General features: G+C 46.8%; 3 protein-coding genes across 3 annotated transcripts; 1 reads left to right on the top strand and 2 right to left on the bottom strand.

Moving 5' to 3' along the window:
- Positions 1 to 920: 920 nt before the first annotated feature.
- Positions 921 to 2,385, bottom strand: LOC117381481 (olfactory receptor 2A1/2A42-like). The gene is made up of 2 exons (XM_055226675.1): positions 1,475 to 2,385; positions 921 to 1,050 (listed from the first exon to the last, which is right to left on the bottom strand). Exons 1-2 carry the CDS (start codon positions 2,383 to 2,385, stop codon positions 921 to 923), a joined length of 1,041 nt encoding a protein of 346 aa, XP_055082650.1.
- A 3,269-nt stretch (positions 2,386 to 5,654) lies between these two features.
- LOC117381555 (uncharacterized) lies at positions 5,655 to 12,385 on the bottom strand. The gene is made up of 4 exons (XM_033978537.1): positions 11,902 to 12,385; positions 10,847 to 11,022; positions 10,257 to 10,532; positions 5,655 to 6,584 (listed from the first exon to the last, which is right to left on the bottom strand). Exons 1-4 carry the CDS (start codon positions 12,383 to 12,385, stop codon positions 5,655 to 5,657), a joined length of 1,866 nt encoding a protein of 621 aa, XP_033834428.1.
- A 3,877-nt stretch (positions 12,386 to 16,262) lies between these two features.
- On the top strand, positions 16,263 to 21,801 carry LOC117381554 (olfactory receptor-like protein COR4). The gene is made up of 3 exons (XM_033978536.1): positions 16,263 to 16,407; positions 16,935 to 16,940; positions 20,966 to 21,801. The coding sequence occupies exons 1-3, from the start codon at positions 16,263 to 16,265 to the stop codon at positions 21,799 to 21,801; spliced, it is 987 nt and encodes a 328-aa protein (XP_033834427.1).
- Positions 21,802 to 22,356: the final 555 nt, after the last annotated feature.

The raw sequence follows: 22,356 nt of genomic DNA, 5'->3' as shown, positions 1-22,356 counted from the left end.
TGGCTAGGCCCCTCCAGGACCTTGAAATGCTTCTCACGAAGCCACTCGTTCCCTGGGTGGTGTGTTTGGGATCATTGTCACGCTGAAAGACCCAGCCACGTTTCATCTTCAATGCCTTTGCTGATGGAAGGAGGTTTTCTCTCAAAATCTCTCGATACATGGCCCCATTCCTTCTTTCCTTTTCACGGATCAGTCGTCCTGGTCCCTTTGCAGAAAACAGCCTCAAAGCATGATGTTTCTACCCCCATGATTCACAGTAGGTCTGGTGTTCTTTGGATGTAAGTCAGCATTCTTTCTCCTCCAAACACAACAAGTTGAGTTTTGGTTTGATCAAACTTCAGACGGGCCTGGACATGTCCCGTCTTAATCAGGGGGACACGTCTGGCACTGCAGGATTTGAGTCTCTGGGGGCGCAGTGTGTTACTGATCGTAGCCTTTGTTACTTTGGTCCCATAGTTGAACCTAGGATGAACATTACAAGCCGCTCTCATCTTTTTAAGTGGGAGAAATTGCACAATTGGTGGCTGACTAAATACTTTTTCGGTGAAGTGTATATATCTCTGAGATCTATACTGATCAAAACACACTGATTAAGAAGATAAAAGAAGTACGTAGGTCACAGTGATTGTGTACCGGTGGAGGTTAAACGGGGGCAGATCAACAAAATGGCGTCTTGAAAATAGTTGGTTAAAGATTAAACTCAAACATGAATCACTCCAAATACAACCTCAGAGGCTCAATGAGAAGAAACAACTAGAACGGAATGGATAAATGTCTGATAGTCTATGAAAATAATAATAATAATAAAAACTCAAATATCTCAACAGCACCATGGTCCAGATTTTATTTGACATTTGAACAAATATGTCACAAACAGCAGTGGGATCCATCAGATTCATCAGATTTTCAAATACAAAACATCAGATTTGTCCTGTTTCTGGATTGAAACTTACTTTAATGGCTGTACCATTACATTGTCTCTGATTGGCTGTAGTGAGGCTCTTTATGATTGGCTGTAGTGTTGTTTTCAGTGATAAATCATTTCTAAACTTCCATGATGGTGTCGCAGTCGTGCTTGTTGTCTCTGATAACTGTGTAAAGAGGTGGACTGAGGGAGTGTTACATCACCCACAGCATTCGGCTCTAAATGAAGCTTATCGTGGCTAGCAGTTATAACGGCTAATCTGGAACTGAGTTTGATATTTGTAAATCTGACCACAAGTAGCATAGCAACCAAAGAGCCAATCAGGAGCAAGGCTGTTGAAGTTAACGCCCCTTCCTGTCTGGCATCTGGGCCAGCAGATGCCGGACAGGAATGCTGTCAATCAAACCTGTTGCTATCGCTAGTGGGAGTGACTGCAGCTCTTCAGTCTGTTATTAACTAATTAATTAATTATTAATTATTAGTTCAGAGCACTACGGTGCATCTGGTTTAAAGTGACCAGTTCAGTGGTGCCCCCTGCAGCGACGCAGCAGGCGACGCAGGCTCTGGTGGATCTCGTGGCATTGGAAGCCGTAGATGACGGGGTTGAGCGCCGGAGGGATGATGTTGAACAAAATGGTGGTTGTTTTGCGGTAGGGTTCATACTGTGGATACCTGTGCAGAGCGATGATGAGCATCCCGCTCAAGAACATGACCAGGTACAGCAGCAGGTGTGTGGAGCATGTCTGCAGCGCCTTACGGTTCAGACTGCGGCTACGTTTGGTGACGCACGCCGCCGTGATGTACGAGTACGTCACCACAATGGCGCCAATGGAGGATGTGAGCAGCACCACAGAGAACGTCAGACCGTACACGTTATTTATAAAAGTATTTTCACAGGAGAGTTTGAAGAGCGATGCGTTGTCACAGTACGCGTTTAACAGCAGCGAGCGACAGCGGCTCAACCTCAGTGTCAGACCAAGCAAAGCCGCCACCAGCACGGACCCACCTCCCCACGCCGCCGCTGTCAGCGTCACCAGCGTGCGCGTGCCCATCACGGCCGAGTACCGCAATGGCGTGCAGATTGCCGCATAGCGGTCGAAGGCCATAATCATCAGGATGGTGTGGTTATTGGTGCCAAACAGGTGCGTGATGAATGCCTGCACCACGCAGCTGCCCAATGAGATGAGCCGTCTGCGAGGGGGGCGGGGCATGTCATACAGGAGGCGAGGCACCAGTGCCGTGTTGCCCAGGATGTCGTTGATCGACAGTTGGCACAGCAGTATGTACATGGGCTGGTGGAGGGCGGAGTCAGAGCAGATCAGGGCGACCACGCCCATGTTTGCTGTGACAATGAAGAGGTGACTGAAGAAGAGCCCGAGGAACGCCGGAGTCAGGAAGGAGGCGGGGACAAGGAGACCCTCCAACTGCAGCAAAGCACCCACAGAGCTCAGGTTCTCCATCGGCCCCCTGTCTGCAGGAGAGAGAACTACATGTGACAGGTGCAAGAAACAACCTCTGTGCGTCTGCTGCCCCCTGTCTGCGGCACTCTCACACTACACTCTGGGCTATAGGTCCTGTTGACATTTTCCAGTCAGGTTTTAGACCCACAGACTGAGATGCTCTGATCAAGGACAAATGACGTCCTCCTGACACTGATGCAAAGTCTCAGTGTTGATCCTGTTAGATCTGAGTGTTTCCTTTGACTCTGTGGATCATGGGATCCTCTTACAGAGACTAGAGGACTGGGAGGGCATCTGTGGTACGGCACTAAACTGATTCAAGTCCTATTTAAACGACAGGGAGTACATTGTTGAAATTGGAATTGCCTCTGTTTAAATGCCCATGACCTGTGGGGTTCCCCAGGGGTCAATCCTGGGACCCCTATTTATTCAATATCTACATGTTTGTTTCAGCTCACAGAAACTTAGAGAAAGTGTCAGCGTCACCTCCAGTCTCTCTCTCTAAAACCTTCAACTCAGGACAGAAATCTCAGGGTAATAATGGACTTTGAACTTTAACAGACACATCAAATCAATAACATCTGCAGCTTTTTACCACGAAAAACATGTCAAAGGTCAAAGGTCAAACCCAGACTCAGACTTATCCTGCATTTGTGTCCAGTAGATTAGACGACTGTAACGTCCTGATCACTGGACTCTCCAAACGAGCCACAGAACAGAACATCCAGAACATCCAGAACATCCAGAACATCCAGAACATCCAGAACATCCAGAACATCCAGAACATCCAGAACATCCAGAACACTGCTGCTCGGGTCAGGACTAGAACCAGGAAGTACTTCACACATGTGTCCTGTGGCTCAGGTCGGTGGCTCCTGTGGCTCAGAGACTTTAAAGCAGCTCAGTGTGAACAAGTCTCTCCATGGACCAGCACCAAAGAACATCTCCCACATGAGGAGGACTGAACCAGGACTAAACCAGGACTGACCCAGGACTAAACCAGGACTAAACCAGGACTAAATCAGGATTAAACCAGGACTAAACCAGGACTAAACCAGGACTAAACCAGGACTAAATCAGGATTAAACCAGGACTAAACCAGGACTAAACCAGGACTAAACCAGGACTAAACTAGGATTAAACCAGGACTAAACCAGGACTAAACCAGGACTAAACCAGGACTAAACTAGGATTAAACCAGGACTAAACCAGGACTAAACCAGGACTAAACCAGGACTAAACATGTTGAATCAGTGTTTCAGTTTTCTACAGCACCTGTAATTTCCTGAAGATGTGGGACAGTCCTCGACTTTGACAAAGTTTAAATCCATCCTCAGACGGTTCTGTTTATCTGCTGTGACTGAAGGGTTTTTAATTCTGTTGTTTTGTAATTTTAATGTCTTTATTTTTCTGTAAACCTCTTTAAATTACTGTGTGGACCATGTACTTTATCACTGAAGTCACAGGGAAAAGACCCACATTTTGAATTCATCTGATTCAATCTGATCTTATTTTGTGTAAAAGCTGCTAACCCTGTAGTTTAGACATTTATAGACATCGGAAATGCAAAATGAGAATCAGTTAAACCTGAGTCCAGCTTTAGTTTATAGAAAAAATATTTGTTCTTGAAAATAATTAACACACAAACATAAAACACAAGCAGCAAAACACTGGACCTTTACTTAATAAAAAACATCATTACATTTACAGAAATGTAGACCTGGTTTAGTCCTGGTTTAGACCTGGTTTAGACCTGGTTTAGTCCTGGTTTAGTCCTGGTTTAGTCCTGGTTTAGTCCTGGTTTAGACCTGGTTTAGACCTGGTTTAGTTCTGGTTTAGACCTGGTTTAGTCCTGGTTTAGTCCTGGTTTAGTCCTGGTTTAGACCTGGTTTAGTCCTGGTTTAGACCTGGTTTAGACCTGGTTTAGACCTGGTTTAGTTCTGGTTTAGACCTGGTTTAGTCCTGGTTTAGACCTGGTTTAGTTCTGGTTTAGACCTGGTTTAGTCCTGGTTTAGACCTGGTTTAGTCCTGGTTTAGTTCTGGTTTAGTCCTGGTTTAGTCCTGGTTTAGTCCTGGTTTAGTCCTGGTTTAGTTCTGGTTTAGACCTGGTTCAGACCTGGTTTAGTCCTGGTTTAGTCCTGGTTTAGTCCTGGTTTAGACCTGGTTTAGTCCTGGTTCAAATTCCAGTTAAATCGTTTTTTGTTCTTGAATAAAATGAAATATTAAATTTGTGACAAAGTCATTCAAAAACGTGTGAATAAATTATTTTAAAACTCTTTGGTTTAAATCTGAACAAAGACCGTACCTTATAGTGAGAAAACAACGGGAGGGCATCTGACACACAGCCTGAGCCTGTTGTCAGACCGGAGCGCTCTTTCAGGGTCAGACTTTTATCAGTGTCTCTGCACCTCCTCCTCTGTGTGTCAGATGCCCTCCCTCAGGCCTCACACACACACAGGAGGGTGGGAGGGGCTTAGGTTTGGGCATTAGTTTTATTTATTATTTTTACATTAACAAAATTAACACAGAATTAATTTAGGTACAAATGAAAAAGTAGACCACTCTGTAGTCCATAGGGGGCGCCGACAGCACGCAGGAATCGAACCGACGACTCTCCTTCACACGGTGGCACGTCCTGTAGAACCCTGTGCTGTCACTTTGCAGTGACATCATCCTGCTGGAGGGTGTTCTACATGTATGTCTATGGTTGAATGTTCAGCAGTTACCATGGTGACAGACAGAGTGCACACATTAGCAAACACTGACAAAAACTTTTAAGATCATCTGAAAACTAAACAAAAAATCCAAAAGTGATTGAAAGAGCAGATTTTGAGGAGCCTGTGATCATCCTGTGTGTTTATGGTTCTGTTTATGACTAACTGTCGGTTAATGCTAATGCTAATGCTAATGCTATCTTGTGACTGTCACGTTATTTGAGAGGGACTTGTTTAACAGCACAAATCAGCTCACCTGTTGTAATTCAGATAAATCAGATTTTTATAGTCAGATTGTGTAAAAAAAAAAAAAAAGAAGATCAATTTAAAATCTAACAAAACCTCAGACAGAGCAGAGCCTCTAGTTAGCATCACACCATCAGGGAATGTTGATGACGTCAACTGCAAAGTACATCACAGTCACCGTGGCCCTGCTGTGACGTTCAGACGGAACTTTGAGCAGCAGACAGTGTGTGTGTGTGTGGGGGGGGGGGGGGGGGGGGGGGGTCTGTGTATTGGGGTGTGTGTGTCGGTGTGTGCCTGTGTGTGTCTGTGTTACTGCGTGTGCGTCCTCCTGGTCAGCAGGTGGCGCCGCAGCTCTTTGCTCTGCAGGCCGTAGACGATGGGGTTGAGGGCTCCGGGCAGAAGGTCCTTGAGCAGAGCCAGGGCCTTCCTCTCCTCCACCAGCCCGGGCGCTCTCTGCAGCCCCACGATGGAGAGGCCGCCCAGCATCAGCAGCAGGTAGAGCAGCAGGTGTGTGGAGCACGTCTGCACAGCCTTTCTGTTCAGGCTGGAGCTCTGCTGCTTCACACAGACCACAGTGATCCTGACGTAGGTGAGGAGCATGACGCTGACGGAGCCGACCATCAGGGCGGCGGTGAAGACCAGACCCAAGACGTTGTGCAGCAGAACACTTTCACAAGAGAGTTTGAACAAAGACGCGTTCGCACAGTACAACCCCCTGATCAGCGAGCGACAGCGACTCAGCTGAAGCGTCGTACTGATCAGAACGCTAGGCAGCAGCAAAGCACCGCCCCACGCTAGCACCGTTAGCTTCACTAGGGTGTGGCCGCTCATGATGGTGGCGTACCTCAGCGGGTGGCAGATCGCCACATAGCGGTCAAACGCCATGGTCATGAGGATCGTGTACGACGCCGAGCCGCATAAGTGCACCAAGAACGCCTGCAGGACGCACGCCGACAGGTGCAGCACCCGGCGCTCCGGCGGGCGCAGCAGGTCCATCAGTACCTGCGGCACGACCGCCGAGTTCCCCAAGATGTCGTTTAGCGATAGCTGCACAAACAGCAGGTACATGGGCGTGTGCAGCGCGCGGTCACACGCTATCACCACGGCAACGCTACCATTAGCCGCTAGCACCACGACATACAGCAGCAGGAAGCAGACCATCGCCACGACGGACCAGCCTCCAGAGAGAAAGAAGCCCTCCACCTGCAGCCAGCGCCCCCCAGAGGACGAGTTCTGCATCTGCAACACACACACATACATTTATATAAACACACACACACACACATATATATACATTTATATAAACACACACACATACATTTATATAAACACACACACACACACATATATATACATTTATATAAACACACACACATATATTTATATAAACACAGACACACACATATATACATTTATATAAACACACACAGACACACACACACATTTATACATTTATATACACACACATACACACACAGGGTCACACACGTCGGGCCCGGGGCGTCGCAGTTACAGAATTACCTGCACTGCTGTGACCTCAGACTGTTCTCAATCAGGTCCTCCTTCACCAAAGCCCTGTCAAATCTGTCCAGAGCACACTTTAATATTCACTTTTCCTTCTCTGTGGAATAAAAAAAACAGAGAGGTTTTCATATTTTTATAATGAGACTGAGTTTGGGAATAGAACCTGTGATAAATATGTGTCAGAGTTTTACTTCAGTTCAGAGTCAGTTTGTGAAGGAAACAACAAAAATTTACAGAATATTTGTGAATCCCTCTGTCACCAACAGAACACTCCAGAACACACCTGGTTTAGTCCTGGTCTAGTCCTGGTTTAGTCTCAGGTTTAGTCCTGGTTTAGTCCTGGTTTAGTCCTGGTTCAGTCCCGGTTTAGTCCCGGTTTAGTCCCGGTTTAGTCCTGGTTTAGTCCTGGTTTAGTCCTGGTTTAGTCCTGGTTTAGTCCCGGTTTAGTCCTGGTTTAGTCCTGGTTTAGTCTCAGGTTTAGTCCTGGTTTAGTCCTGGTTTAGTCCTGGTCTAGTCCTGGTTTAGTCTCAGGTTTAGTCCTGGTTTAGTCCTGGTCTAGTCCTGGTTTAGTCTCAGGTTTAGTCCTGGTCTAGTCCTGGTTTAGTCCTGGTTTAGTCCTGGTTTAGTCCTGGTTTAGTCCTGGTTTAGTCTCAGGTTTAGTCCTGGTTTAGTCCTGGTTTAGTCCTGGTTTAGTCCTGGTTTAGTCCTGGTTTATTCCTGGTTTAGTCCTGGTTTAGTCCTGGTTTAGTCCTGGTTTAGTCCTGGTTTAGTCCTGGTTTAGTCCTGGTTTAGTCCTCTCTTTCACTTCTTCAAATATAAGACCCCTCAGTTGTTTTGTCTGACCTTTGACCTGCTGCTGTGTTTTCAAACATAAATATATATTTTAGTTTGGACAGAATCAGATTTCAGCTCAAACAGAAACGACCTTCAGAAAATCCACCTCCGAACGTCTGGAGGTGGAAAATAAAGAAGAACAAGAACGAAGAAAGAAAGAACAAAACACGAAAGAAAGAACGAAACACGAAAGAAATCTGAGAAGAAAAAGAACATGAAAGTCATAAAAACAACACACACAGAGAGAGACAGGAGGACGGGAGGGCATCTGACACAGTCCTTACCTCTGGCTCCAGACTGTGTGTTTTAAGCTGCAGCTGTTTTTATAGAAGAGCTCAGAGGAAACATGACGTGTGTCTGATCCAAACTCCTCAAGGAACAAATCAGCGCCGCAAAGGTTCTGTTCTTCACAGGTTATGTTCTTCACACAAAGGTTCTGTTCTTCACACAAAGGTTCTGTTCATCACACACGGGTTCTGTTCATCACACACGGGTTCTGTTCATCACACACGGGTTCTGTTCATCACACACGGGTTCTGTTCTTCACACACGGGTTCTGTTCATCACAGGTTCTGTTCTTCACACACGGGTTCTGTTCATCACACACGGGTTCTGTTCTTCACACACAGGTTCTGTTCTTCACACAAAGGTTCTGTTCATCACACACGGGTTCTGTTCATCACACACGGGTTCTGTTCTTCACACACGGGTTCTGTTCTTCACACACAGGTTCTGTTCTTCACACACACAGGTTCTGTTCTTCACACACAGGTTCTGTTCTTCACACACGGGTTCTGTTCATCACACAAAGGTTCTGTTCATCACACACAGGTTCTGTTCATCACACACGGGTTCTGTTCTTCACACACGGGTTCTGTTCATCACAGGTTCTGTTCTTCACACACGGGTTCTGTTCATCACACACGGGTTCTGTTCTTCACACACGGGTTCTGTTCATCACACACAGGTTCTGTTCTTCACACACGGGTTCTGTTCATCACACAAAGGTTCTGTTCTTCACACACGGGTTCTGTTCATCACACACAGGTTCTGTTCTTCACACACGGGTTCTGTTCATCACACACGGGTTCTGTTCTTCACACACGGGTTCTGTTCTTCACACACGGGTTCTGTTCATCACACACAGGTTCTGTTCTTCACACACAGGTTCTGTTTTTGTTCATTTGTGTGTTTATTTCTGAAAAGTGTTCACGTGACATTTGTGAATGCTGTGGACAGACTGATCCACCTGATGACATCACCAGGTGTAACGGAGTGTGATCTGTGCAGAGACTAAAGCTCCGTGTTTATTCTTTATTTAAGGACAGAGACATTAAACATAAAACAGTCCTGCCCCAGATCAGAGCACACACACACACACACACACACACACACACACACGGGGCTTCACTTTTATATTTATTGAATGAATCAGACACATGTGACATTTGACAGTGACGTAACAATCCCAGCAGACCATAATATAAAGAGCACTCCTCTTTGAGCGCCCCCTGCTGTCGATCACAAACTGGTGTTAGAACCAACGAGGAACATTACGAAGGATAAAAGACTGAGACACATAAAAGAAAAAATACATATTTGATTTGAAAAAAGCCCCACATCAGAACCGAACCAGAACCGAACCAGAACTGTCCTCTGGAGCGTTGGCGTCGTTCACTCCCCCTTCATGTTCCGCAATTTTAGTTCAGTCCCAATTTAGTCCCGGTTTAGTCCCGGTTTCGTTCTGGTTTAATCCCGGTTTAGTCCTGGTTTAGTTCCGGTTTAGTCCCGGTTTAGTCCCGGTTTAGTCCCGGTTTAATCCTGGTTTAGTCCCAGTTTAATCCTGGTTTAGTCCTGGTTTAGTCCTGGTTTGGTCCCGGTTTGGTCCCGGTTTAGTCCCGGTTTAATCCTGGTTTAGTCCCAGTTTAATCCTGGTTTAGTCCTGGTTTAGTCCTGGTTTGGTCCCGGTTTGGTCCCGGTTTAGTCCAGGTTTAGTCCCAGTTTAATCCTGTTTTAGTCCCGGTTTAATCCTGGTTTAGTCCCAGTTTAGTCCCGGTTTAGGCCCGGTTTAATCCGGTTTTAGTCCCGGTTTAATCCTGGTTTAGTCCTGGTTTAGTCCTGGTTTAGTCCCGGTTTAGTCCCTGTTTAGTCCCTGTTCAATTCCGGTTTAATTCCAGTTTAGTCCCGGTTTAATCCTGGTTTAGTCCTGGTTTAATCCCAGTTTAGTCCCGGTTTAGTCCCAGTTTAATACCGGTTTAGTTCCGGTTTAGTCCCAGTTTAGTCCCGGTTTAGTCCCGGTTCAGTCCCGGTTTAGTTCTGGTTTAGTCCTGGTTTAGTCCCGGTTCAGTCCCGGTTTAGTTCTGGTTTAGTCCTGGTTTAGTCCCGGTTCAGTCCCGGTTTAGTTCTGGTTTAGTCCCGGTTCAGTCCCGGTTTAGTCCCGGTTTAGTCCCAGTTTAGTCCCGGTTTAGTCCCTGTTCAATCCTGGTTTAGTCCCGGTTTAGTCCCAGTTTAGTCCCTGTTCAATCCCGGTTTAGTCCCAGTTTAATCCTGGTTTAGTCCCAGTTTCTTGCGGCAGAACAGCGCCCCCACTCGCGCTCGTATCTGTCGTATTTGCACGCCGTAGATGAGAGCGTTGAGCGCCGGCAGAAGCACCTCCCCCACCACAGACACCACCTTCTTCTGCTCCGAGAACTTGGGGAAGCGATGGAGCGTGACCACGGCGAAGGCGGAGACGAGCAGCAGCAGGTACACGCACAGGTGAGACGCACAGGTGTGGAGCGCTCGTCGATTCAAGGTCGCACTGCGGCGCCGGAGACACACGCACGCGATCTGAAAGGGGCGGAGCCACAGCACAGACTCACATTTACATCGAAAGGTTCTATGTCACACAAACTGACCCCTGTGACCCCCATGTTTGAGTCACACTTTATTATTAGTCAAAACGCTCTGTTCCACCCTGTGATGTCATCAAGTGGTAGTTTTCACGTTAACTCCTCCCACTTTTACCTTTAGTTCAGTGGATCCAGATGATTCTACTGAAGGTGTGTGGAGTTTAAAAACACAGTGGAGCGCCTCCTGTATCGCCTCATGATGACATCACAAGGTGGAACAGAGTGTTTTCAGTCTAAGTAAACGTGTCTCACTTTGAAGTAGGTGAGTGAGACGGCGAGGAGGGAGGAGCCAAGCAGCAGCACGGTGTAGACCAACCCGAAGACGTTATTCACCGTGAGGTCGTCACACGAGAGTTTGAACAGAGACGCGTTGTCACAGAAGAGATTTGGAACGACGCGACGACAGCGAGACAGGCGGAGAGTGAGACCTGAAAGAGAGAGAGACAGGCGGAGAGTGAGACCTGAAAGAGAGAGAGACAGGCGGAGAGTGAGACCTGAAAGAGAGAGAGACAGGCGGAGAGTGAGACCTGAAAGAGAGAGACAGGCGGAGAGTGAAACCTGAAAAAGAGAGAGACAGACGGAGAGTGAGACCTGAAAGAGAGAGACAGACGGAGAGTGAGACCTGAAAGAGAGAGAGACAGACGGAGAGTGAGACCTGAAAGAGAGAGAGACAGACGGAGAGTGAGACCTGAAAGAGAGAGAGACAGACAGAGAGTGAGACCTGAAAGAGAGAGAGACAGACGGAGAGTGAGACCTGAAAGAGAGAGAGAGACAGACGGAGAGTGAGACCTGAAAGAGAGAGAGACAGACGTAGAGTGAGACCTGAAAGAGAGAGAGACAGACGGAAAGTGAGACCTGAAAGTGAGAGACAGACGGAGAGTGAGACCTGAAAGTGAGAGAGACAGACGGAGAGTGAGACCTGAAAGAGAGAGAGACAGACGGAGAGTGAGACCTGAAAGAGAGAGAGAGATGGTATGATGACAACTACATAGATGAGAGTAAGACCTGATGGAGAGAAAGAGAAGGAGAGAGAGAGAGACAGAGAGTGAGACCTGAGGAAACAGAAAGAGAGAGAGGGTCAGACTTGAGGAAAGAGAGTGAGCGAGAGGGATGATACGACGACAGCTAGACAGATGGAGAGTGAGACCTTATGGAGAGAAAGAGAGATGAAGGGACAGAGGGTAAGAGAGCGAGAGAGAGAGAGAAAGAGAGAGGGTCAGAAAATCTTCGGTGAAATCTCATTTTAAGGTCACACACTTTAAATCTCGTTTCATAATAAAGTCGTGAGACACAAACGTGACACTGACCGAGCAGCACGGCCACCATGACGAGAGTGCTCCCCCATGAGGCCAGGGACAGGCGCAGCACCATGCCGGGACTCATGATGGACGAGTACCTGAGCGGGTTACAGATGGCCACGTACCGGTCGAACGCCATCGCCATGAGAACCGTGTGCGACGTGCTGCCGTACAGGTTGACGCAGAACGCCTGGAGAGCGCAGAACGAGAACGGGATCCGCCTCTGGTCCGACGGAGACGAGATGTCGAGGAGAACGTGGGGGATGATGATGGTGGCTCCAAAGACGTCGTTCAGGATCAGGTTACAGAACAGGAGGTACATCGGCGTCCGCAGCGTCTTCTCCGCGAAGATGAGGAGCACTAAGCCCACGTTTGAGACCAGGATGAAGATGTAAACGAGGAGCAGGAGGAGGAACGCCGCCAGGGAGAAACCAGGATCCACCCTCAGACCCTCCAGGAGCAACACGTCCATGTCCCACGTCTCGTTATCCATCGGAGGGAAGGGTCTCTGATGCTGATCGAGTTCAAAACAGAACTAGTTCATTTTAAACAGTTTGCAGTCGTCCAAAGTTTCCCCTCATTGACATCATTCAGAACATCCTCATGACTCACCACGATGAGTTTATAAGAGCTTCACACACTCACAGACCAGAGCAGAGTTTACAGTCATGTACTACTAGCATGCTAACATCTGCACGGTTTCAAAAACACAGTGTTGAAGAGTAAAAATGTCAAACTAAAACATTTATTAAAGAAAACAACAAAGCACGGAAGGGCATCTGACACATTTACACACAAAATTGTTCACCAAATGAATCCAAGAAAAGAGCAAGAAGCATCATTTAATACTGTCAAAAGTCCTGGTTCAGTCCTGGTTCAGTTCTGGTTTAGTTCTGGTTCAGTTCTGGTTTAGTCCTGGTTTAGTCCTGGTTTAGTCCTGGTTTAGTCCTGGTTCAGTCCTGGTTTAGACCTGGTTTAGTCCTGGTTTAGTCCCGGTTTAGTCCCGGTTTAGTCCCGGTTTAGTCCCGGTTTAGTCCTGGTTCAGTCCTGGTTTAGTCCTGGTTTAGTCCTGGTTCACTTTGGCTCAGTCCAGTGGAAACATGAAACAAAAACAGTTCATTTCTTCGTTTCAGTGTAAAGAAAAATCCACTTTTGTTTTGTAAAAATCACCAAAATTGTCGAAAATACAAAAGTGTAAACCTGAAACCTGCTGTTCCCTCAGTGACCCCTGAGGTGAGAGCAGAGTGAGGCCTGGGCTGTAGGTTTGGGACGCGCTGGAAGTTTATTAAGGACAAAAACGCTGAGATCCGATCTGCATTTGTTGATTTATTTGGGCGAACACAGACACACGGAGCAGAGAGAACAGAACATGGACTGACACAGATGGAGGTGACAGGTGATCAGAATCAGAATCAGAATCAGAATCAGAATCAGAATCCTTTTATTGCCATCGTTTGTGGACACAGTTCACAAAGTAGGAACTTATTTTGGTGATAAAGTGCAACATAAAACATAAAACACACAAATACAAATACAAATAAGGGCATGCACGAAGTAAAAAAAAAAAAGCTTAAAAATCAGATAAAATACTTATGGCAGAATAGGCAAATGGAAACAAAGCTCGCGGTCGACAAAAATTACAACTACCCAGCCCTGACTCACTGAGCCCCAAGAAAGTGTCGCCTTTTCACACGTACGTCCACGCGCACCTGCCCACGTGAGCCCCGCCCCCCATGGCTCTCAACCAATCACACACACACACACACACCCCCCCACACACACCCACACACACCCACACACACCCCCACCCCCACACACACACACACACACCCACACACGCCCCCCCCCCCCCCCCCCACACACACACACACACCCCTCTGTGTCCTACTCCTGCTCTGGACACATCAGCCCTGAATCTGACCTGTGACATTAAAACTGTTCTGGCATTTGAAAAAAAACGTCTGACTCCTGTTTTTTCTCACAATAATAAAATGAAAAAAAAAATCAAAAGTGAAATTTTAAAACAACGAATGAGATGCTCAGTTTGTCCCGAGACTGAGACAGAGACAGAGCCAAATGAGACAGGACTAGACCAGGACTAAACGAGGACTGAACCAGGACTAAACCAGGACTAAACCAGGACAAAACTGGGACTAAACCAGGACTGAACCAGGACTAAACCAGGACTAAACCAGGACTAGACCAGGACTGAACCAGGACTGAAGTCAGTCTTAAAGACAGTCTGGTCTCCATGGTGATAGTAGCAGTTTTTTCATTAGTTATTTTAATTGCTGTAAAACACAAACACTTCACACAGACACTTTAATGCCACAGTCTGGAGGTTTGATCGACCTCGGGGAAAGGAGGCGCCTGATTGGTCTGTTCAGGTACAGAGAGAGAGGACGTGGTTTATCCATAGAAAGTGAATTGGACCCGATGGAACAGGAAGTGCTCATGATCACTTCCTGTTTGGAACGCGGCGGCTCGTGGGACAGACCATTGACTCCTCCCACCAACACACACACATTCAGACAAGAACGTGTCCTGCCCAAGGACACAATGACAGGAAAGATCAGAGTGAAGACGAGACGGGAGCATTTGTGCATCACCACCTGATGACATCACCAGATGTAAATCCTGGTTTAGTCCTGGTTTAGTCCTGGTTTAGTCCTGGTTTAGTCCCAGTTTTGTCCTGGTTTAGTACTGGTTTAGTTCCGGTTTAGTCCTGGTTTAGTCCCAGTTTAGTCCCAGTTTAGACCTGGTTTAGTTCTGGTTTAGTCCTGGTTCAGTCCTGGTGTAGTCCTGGTGTAGTCCTTGTGTAGTCCTGGTGTAGTCCTGGTTTAGTCCTGGTTTAGTCCTGGTTCAGTCCTGGTTTAGTCCTGGTTTAGTCCTGGTTTAGTCCTGGTTCAGTCCTGGTTTAGTCCTGGTTCAGTCCTGGTATAGTCCTGGTTCAGTCCTGGTGTAATCCTGGTTCAGTCCTGGTTTAGTCCTGGTTTAGTCCTGGTTTAGTCCTGGTTTAGTCCTGGTTTAGTCCTGGTTCAGTCCTGGTTTAAAGCTCCACTGTGGGACATTTCCATTCTGTATAAAGTTTGGATTGAGATGTTCCTTCAGACTTGGCTCCTCTGGGTCTCGACTCTGTTACTGTCACATGTTTTTGTTATTGACGCCGTGGCTCCCTCAGGTCCCCGTAGACCCGGTTTAGTCCCGGTTCAGTTCCGGTTTAGTCCTGGTTTAGACCTGGTTCAGTCCCAGAGCTCGGTCTCCAGACACTAATTATCAGAACAACATCTTAATGAGGAGAAGATGGGGAGATGTTTCCTCAGACTAAAGTTATGTCCAAACCCCAGAGGAAGCACAAGTAAAGTTTGAGGACGAGGTTTTTCTGTTTCAAATGTTAAAAGAACAAAACTTAAATAAACTTAAAACATAATTCGATTTATACAAAGTTTGATTTGAAACAGTTAAAGCTCCAAACCACAGACTGACTCTTGTAGCTTTAAATCATGTTCTAATGTTTCCTCCTCAAAATCAGACCTGGAGTTGTGTTTTGTTTCATTCACATGTTTGAGTCACTTTATTATTCGTCTGTTACATCTACAAAGATCAAAACACTCTGTTCCACCTTGTGATGTCATCAAGTGGTAGTTTTCAAGTTCCTCCTCCTTTTACCTTTAGTTCAGTCGAGATAAGAGACGACTCCAGGACTGAAATGATCCAAGTGATTCTAGAAATGAAGGTGGAGTTTAAAAACACAGTGGAGCTTTTACACCTCCAGGTCTGTGTGATGAGGACATTCTGTTTCACACACGTGTGTTCCGTGTTCTGTGTCCGTGGTCACACACGTGTCTCAGAGTTTATTCTTGAGCTGAATCCTCAGAGTTGTGTTTTACTGAAGTCAAACATTCGTGAGCGGCTCCTCGGTGTGAGCGGCTCCTCGGTGTGAGCGGCTCCTCGGTGTGAGCGGCTGGATTCGGATCTCACATTTGAAAAGAACTGAATCTTTTTATTTCTTATTTATGTCTGAAATTAAATGGAACCAGAACAGAAACAGAACAGGAGACAAACCAGGACTAAACCAGGACTAAACCAGGACTGAATCAGGACTAAACCAGGACTGAACCAGGACTAAACCAGGACTAAACCAGGACTGAACCAGGACTAAACCAGGACTAAACCAGGACTAGTCTAGTCTTCTTAAACATTTATTATAATTTTTTAGGTTAAAACATGCTCCTCTGGCTCCTCTGGCTCCTCTGGCTCCTCTGGCTCCTCTGGCTCCTCTGGCTCCTCTGGCTCCTCTGGCTCCTCCGAGTCTGCTCCTCTGACTCTGCTCCTCTGGCTCCTCTGACTCTGCTCCTCTTCCGTCACAGATGCAGAACCTATCGTTGCATCTGGACGTGCTCCTGTTGGACGGCGTGCCCGTGTCCCCTGGCTCCGCCCCCCTCGCCTTCGCCCTTCTTCTTCTGGTGTACGTGTTCATCATAGTGTCCAACCTGGGCCTGGTGCTGCTCATCTGTGTGGAGCGCCCCCTCAGGACACCCATGTACCTGCTGTTCTGCAACATGAGCCTCGACGACGTGTTTGGGGCTTCTACAGTAATCAGAGCGACAGGTAACGCTCAGAGCGACAGGTAACGCTCAGAGCGACAGGTAACGCTCAGAGCGACAGGTAACGCTCACAGGGACAGGTAACGCCCACAGAGACAGGTAACGCTCACTGAGACAGGTAACGCTCACTGAGACAGGTAACGCTCACAGCGACAGGTAACGCCCACAGCGACAGGTAACGCCCACAGCGACAGGTAACGCCCACAGCGACAGGTAACGCTCACAGGGACAGGTAACGCCCACAGAGACAGGTAACGCCCACAGAGACAGGTAACGCCCACAGAGACAGGTAACGCCCACAGAGACAGGTAACGCCCACAGAGACAGGTAACGCCCACAGAGACAGGCAACGCTCACAGAGACAGGCAACGCTCACAGAGACAGGTAACGCTCACAGCGACAGGTAACGCTCACAGCGACAGGTAACGCTCACAGGGATAGGTAACGCTCACTGAGACAGGTAACGCTCACTGAGACAGGTAACGCTCACTGAGACAGGTAATGCTCACTGAGACAGGTAATGCTCACAGCGACAGGTAACGCTCACAGCGACAGGTAACACAGAGACAGGTAACGCCCACAGAGACAGGTAATGCCCACAGCGACAGGTAACACTTACTGCGACAGGTAACACTGACAGCAGGAACACCCACAGAGAACCCACAAGAAAATCAGGATGACGGGAAAAATAAATGAAAATCAAAAACTGAAATTTTCATTTGGTTTCTCTCTTTCCTGCTCCTGCTCTCCATTCCACAGACACATCTCGTACGGCCTGTGCGTGCTCCAGGCGTTCTGTGTTCACTTGCGTGCCAGTGCAGTCCACACGGTGCTCATGGCGATGGCGTTGGACCGTTACGTGGCGATCGTGAAGCCGCTGAGGTACTCTCTGATCATGACGCATCGCACTGTGCTGCTCCTGTCGCTCGCCGTGAGGAAGAGGAACCAAAGGAACCAGAAGAACCACAGGAACCAGAAAAAAACTAAAGAACTAGAGGAACCAAAAGAACCGCAGGAACCAGAAGAGCCAAAAGAACCAAAAGAACTAAAGGAACCAGAAGAACCACAGGAACCAGAAGAGCCAAAAGAACCAAAAGAACTAAAGGAACCAGAAAAAACAAAAGAACCACAGGAACCAGAAAAAACAAGAACCAGAGGAATCAAAGGAACCAGAAAAAACACAGGAACCAGAAAAAAACAAAAGAACCAGAGGAACCAAAAGAACTGCAGGAACCAGAAGAGCCAAAAGAACCAAAGGAACTAAAGGAACCAGAAGAACCACAGGAACCAGGAAAAAAACAAAAGAACCAGAGGAACCAAAAGAACTGCAGGAACCAGAAGAGCCAAAAGAACCAAAGGAACTAAAGGAACCAGAAGAACCACAGGAACCAGAAAAAAACAAAAGAACCACAGGAACCAGAAAAAAACAAAAGAACCAGAGGAATCAAAAGAACCAGAAAAACTGCAGGAATCAGGATAACTAAAGAAAACAAAATAATCACAGGAATCAAAAGAACCTCAGGAAACAGAAAAAACAGGAATCAAAAGAACCTCAGGAACCAGAAGAACCAAAGGAACCAGAAGAACCAAAAGAACCAGAAAAAAAAACAAAAGAACCAGAGGAGCCAGAAGAACCACAGGAACCAGAAGATCCACAGGAACCAGAAGAACCACAAGAAACAGAAGAACCACAGAAACCAGAGGAACCACAGGAACCAGAAGAACCAAAAAAACAGCAGAAACAAAAGAACCTGAGGAACTAAAGGAACCAGAAAAATTACAGGAACCAGAATAACTAAAGGAATCAAAAGAATCACAGGAATCAAAAGAAGCTCAAGAACCAGAAGAACCACAGGAATCAAAAGAACATCAGGAACCAGAAGAACCACAGGAATCAGAAGAACCAAAAGAACCAGAAGAACCGCAGGAACCAGAACAGCCAAAAGAACCAAAGGAACTAAAGGAACCAAAAGAACCACAGGACACAGAAAGAAACAGGAACTAAATATATGACTGACATTATTATTTAGGGAGGACACAGACTTTGGGTCCTGTTTAACGTTGATGAGCGAGTCGGTTCTTTTGAACCGTTCCTTGGCATGAACAGCTGGAACCAGATCTAATTTTTAAAAAGAACCAAATCTATTTATTCCTGATTCTGACTCATTTTACACTGATTAAAGCTGAACCACAACACAAGGGTCAGAACAGAAGCAGAGCAGGCGACACGAGGGGCACAGAAACACCCGGAGTTCACACTTTAGGTTCTATCGTGTAAATAAAGAGAAAAAGAACCAGATTTAAAAACTGTTGTTCTGTTGAAGTCCGTCTTTATGTGTCATTAAACTGATCAATAAAAACATTTTGTCATTAAATATGTTACTGCTTTATTAAATCAGGCATTTGCCTTATGTCGGGAAGGTTGGCGGTTGAAGTCCCAGTCTGATTATACTGCTGTGTCCTTCAGCAAGACACTTCTTAAATATGTGAATGTGATGAGAGTTTGAGGCCTGTGCAGACACTTCCTCAGTCTGTCCCAGGGCAGATGTGGCTCTGGTCCTGGGGCAGATGTAGTCGTCCCAGGGCAGATGTGGAGGAGGAGGGCGGGTGGAGGAGGAGGGTGGGTGGAGGAGGAGGGCGGGTGGAGGCTTCATAAACGCGCTGCAGAGTCGGAGCGGCTCAGAGCAGCTCCAGGTGAGTCTCTGTTTCTCTTCTTAGACTGATCTGAACGATTCAAAAGAGAAATTAAACTTAAACACATGAATTACACGTGTTTGATTATGTTACATTTTCATATAAAAATAAGGGAGTTAAAATGGAAAAACTGACTAAATTTACTATTTTAATTAAAACATTTCTTGCTTCATTTTGTCACGTTAGACACTGAAAACACATGGAGGGATTTTGGATTTTATTTAGTATTTGAGTGAACTACATCTGACTGAAATCTGCCTAAAATTCTAATTTCACCTTTTTTTTTTTTTAAGTCAAACCTTTAATAAATCAGATTTGGAATTAGAATTATAAAAATCCTTCTGTGCATTTCATCTAAATCTTGTTAGGTCTGAGAGTGTAAAGTTTGTGTGTGTAAGAGCGACTTTAAAGTCTGATCCTTATGTCTTCATGAAGGAAATGCATTCTGGGAAAACGGCCTGTGAAGTTACACTGTCCCATAAAACTCTGTGGAGTAAATTAAAAATAAACATATTTCGGTGCAGAGTGAATCATTTTGTTATTTCTAACCAAACTGACAAAATAAAAAATAAAAATAGCACAACATTTTGCCTGTAATGTCCCTTTAAGTTTAGTCACTAATATTTAAACCGAGTCGGGTCAAGTTTATGTCACAGTCGTGTGGATCTGCATCATTTTAATTATGGAGAATTCAACATTTAAGCATAAGTCTCCAAACAGGACTAAACCAGGACTAAACCAGGACTGAACCAGGACTGAACCAGGACTGAACCAGGACTGAACCAGGACTGAACCAGGACTGAACCAGGACTGAACCAGGACTGAACCAGGACTGAACCAGGACTGAACCAGGACTAAACCAGGACTAAACCAGAGACTAAACCAGAGACTAAACCAGAGACTAAACCAGAGACTAAACTTGGACTAAACCAGGACTGAACCAGGACTAAACCAGAGACTAAACTTGGACTAAACCAGAGACTAAACCAGGACTGAACCAGGACTGAACCAGGACTTAACCAGAGACTAAACCAGAGACTAAACCAGAGACTAAACCAGAGACTAAACCAGAGACTAAACCAGAGACTAAACTTGGACTAAACCAGAGACTAAACTTGGACTAAACTTGGACTAAACTTGGACTAAACTTGGACTAAACTTGGACTAAACTTGGACTAAACTTGGACTAAACTTGGACTAAACTTGGACTAAACTTGGACTAAACTTGGACTAAACCAGAGACTAAACCAGAGACTAAACCAGAGACTAAACTTGGACTAAACTTGGACTAAACTTGGACTAAACTTGGACTAAACTTGGACTAAACCAGAGACTAAACCAGAGACTAAACCAGGACTGAACCAGGACTGAACCAGAACCAGTGTGAATCTCTCTTTGTTCATATATTTTCATAAACTGTATTTTATTTGATCCAAAAGTCTGGGTTGTTTTTGGTGCTGTGTTAAACTCACTGGACTCATTCAATTCACAACAACAGAACTGATTCTGATTCACCTGTTTCATCTCCCTCAGGACGACAGAGCACCTGTCAGAGCACCTGTCAGAGCACCTGTCAGAGCACCTGTCAGAGGCCCTGTCAGAGCACCTGTCTGAGGCCCTGATGGAGAACGTGACGGTGAACAGCCCTGTCCTCCTCTTGGAGGGCTTCTCTCTTCCTCCTCTCCTCTCTCTATGTGTGTGTGTGTGTTTGCTCCTGAGCTTCCTCTTCATCGTCGGCGCTAACACGGTGGTCGTGTGCGCCGTGATCTCAGACCGCCGTCTGCACACGCCCATGTACCTGCTCTTCTGTAACCTGGCCGTCACCGACGTGCTCGCTAACGTCAATGTGGTGCCGCGCGTTCTGCTGGACACGTTGAGACCGCCGGCCGAGCGCCTCATCTCGTACCCCGAGTGCGTGGCGCAGGCGTTCTGGGCCCACCTGCTGGCGACGGGCATGAGGACAGTGCTGATGGTAATGGCGTTTGACCGTTATGTGGCAGTGTGTTTGCCCCTGCGTTACAGCGCCATCATGAGCCCGAGGATGTTAGTGAAGCTGCTGGTGGCGGCGTGGAGCGCTGCGCTCGTCCTGGTGTCTGTGCTCATCGGGCTCACTGTGCGTCTGAACCGCTGCCGCCTGCTGGTGGTGGGGCTGCAGTGCAGTAATGCTGCGCTTTTCGGGCTGTCGTGCGAGAGCGTGTTTGTGAATAACGTCTACGGTTTGACCTTCACCACGATGTTGTACCTGTCGTCGGCGGGCTCCCTGGTGTTAACCTACGGCAGCATCATAGCGGTCAGCGTGCGGCGCGATCGCACTCTGAACCTTAAGGCCCTGCGTACCTGTCTGTCACACCTCCTCGTCTACTTCTTGTCGCTCTTCAGCGGTTTGACCGTGATCCTGTTCACGCGTTTCCCAAAACTCAGACAGGAGCGGCACCTCGCCAGCGTCCTCTACACCGTCCTCCCCGGCTGCTTCAACCCGCTCATCTACGGCCTGCAGTCACAAGAGATACGGAACTATGTGCGTGCAGTGTTCCGGGGGAGCGTGTTCCGGGGGAGCATCATGTTTCGGGGGAGCGTGTTTCAGAGGGCGTGCACTAAGAGGAAGTGACTTTTATCTGAACGGAGCCTTTTGTACACCAGAGATAGTTTTGTCTAATAAATCTTTATGAAAACATGTGTCATTGTTTTTCTGATGGTGAAGTGACTTGCCCAAGGACACGGGGACGGGGATCTTACTGTCGACCTAAATCCCTCTGTGTGTGATGGGGCCATATAAACTTAAACTGTATAAAGACGTGACTGAGTGAGTGCGACGTCTCCCACAGCGTTCAGCTCCAAATGAAGCTCGTCCAGGCTGGAGCAGGTATGAGTTCCACATTTGGAATTCTGACCGAGAGTATCATAGCAACCAAAGAGCCAATCAGGAGGGAGGCTGTTGATGATAACACCCATGTCCAACCGCACTGCTGTCTTGGCAGGGGAAGGGCGCTGAGCGACACTGTCCGCGGCGGCTCCAGAGAATTTTTATGGAGGGGGCAATGCTGCTTAAAAGAGCCGAATCTTTTTATTTTTAATTTCCATTTGGTTTTTCATTTTTACACTGATTAAAGCTGAACCAACACAAGAATCAGCTCAGAAGAAGTTTTTTAATTATTAGTTTTAT

This window comes from Periophthalmus magnuspinnatus, chromosome 14 (assembly GCF_009829125.3).
Source record: "Periophthalmus magnuspinnatus isolate fPerMag1 chromosome 14, fPerMag1.2.pri, whole genome shotgun sequence".
Taxonomy (NCBI): Eukaryota; Metazoa; Chordata; class Actinopteri; order Gobiiformes; family Gobiidae; genus Periophthalmus; species Periophthalmus magnuspinnatus.
The sequence above is the reverse complement of the archived record's forward strand: the minus strand, read 5'-3'. Positions and strand labels throughout refer to the sequence as shown.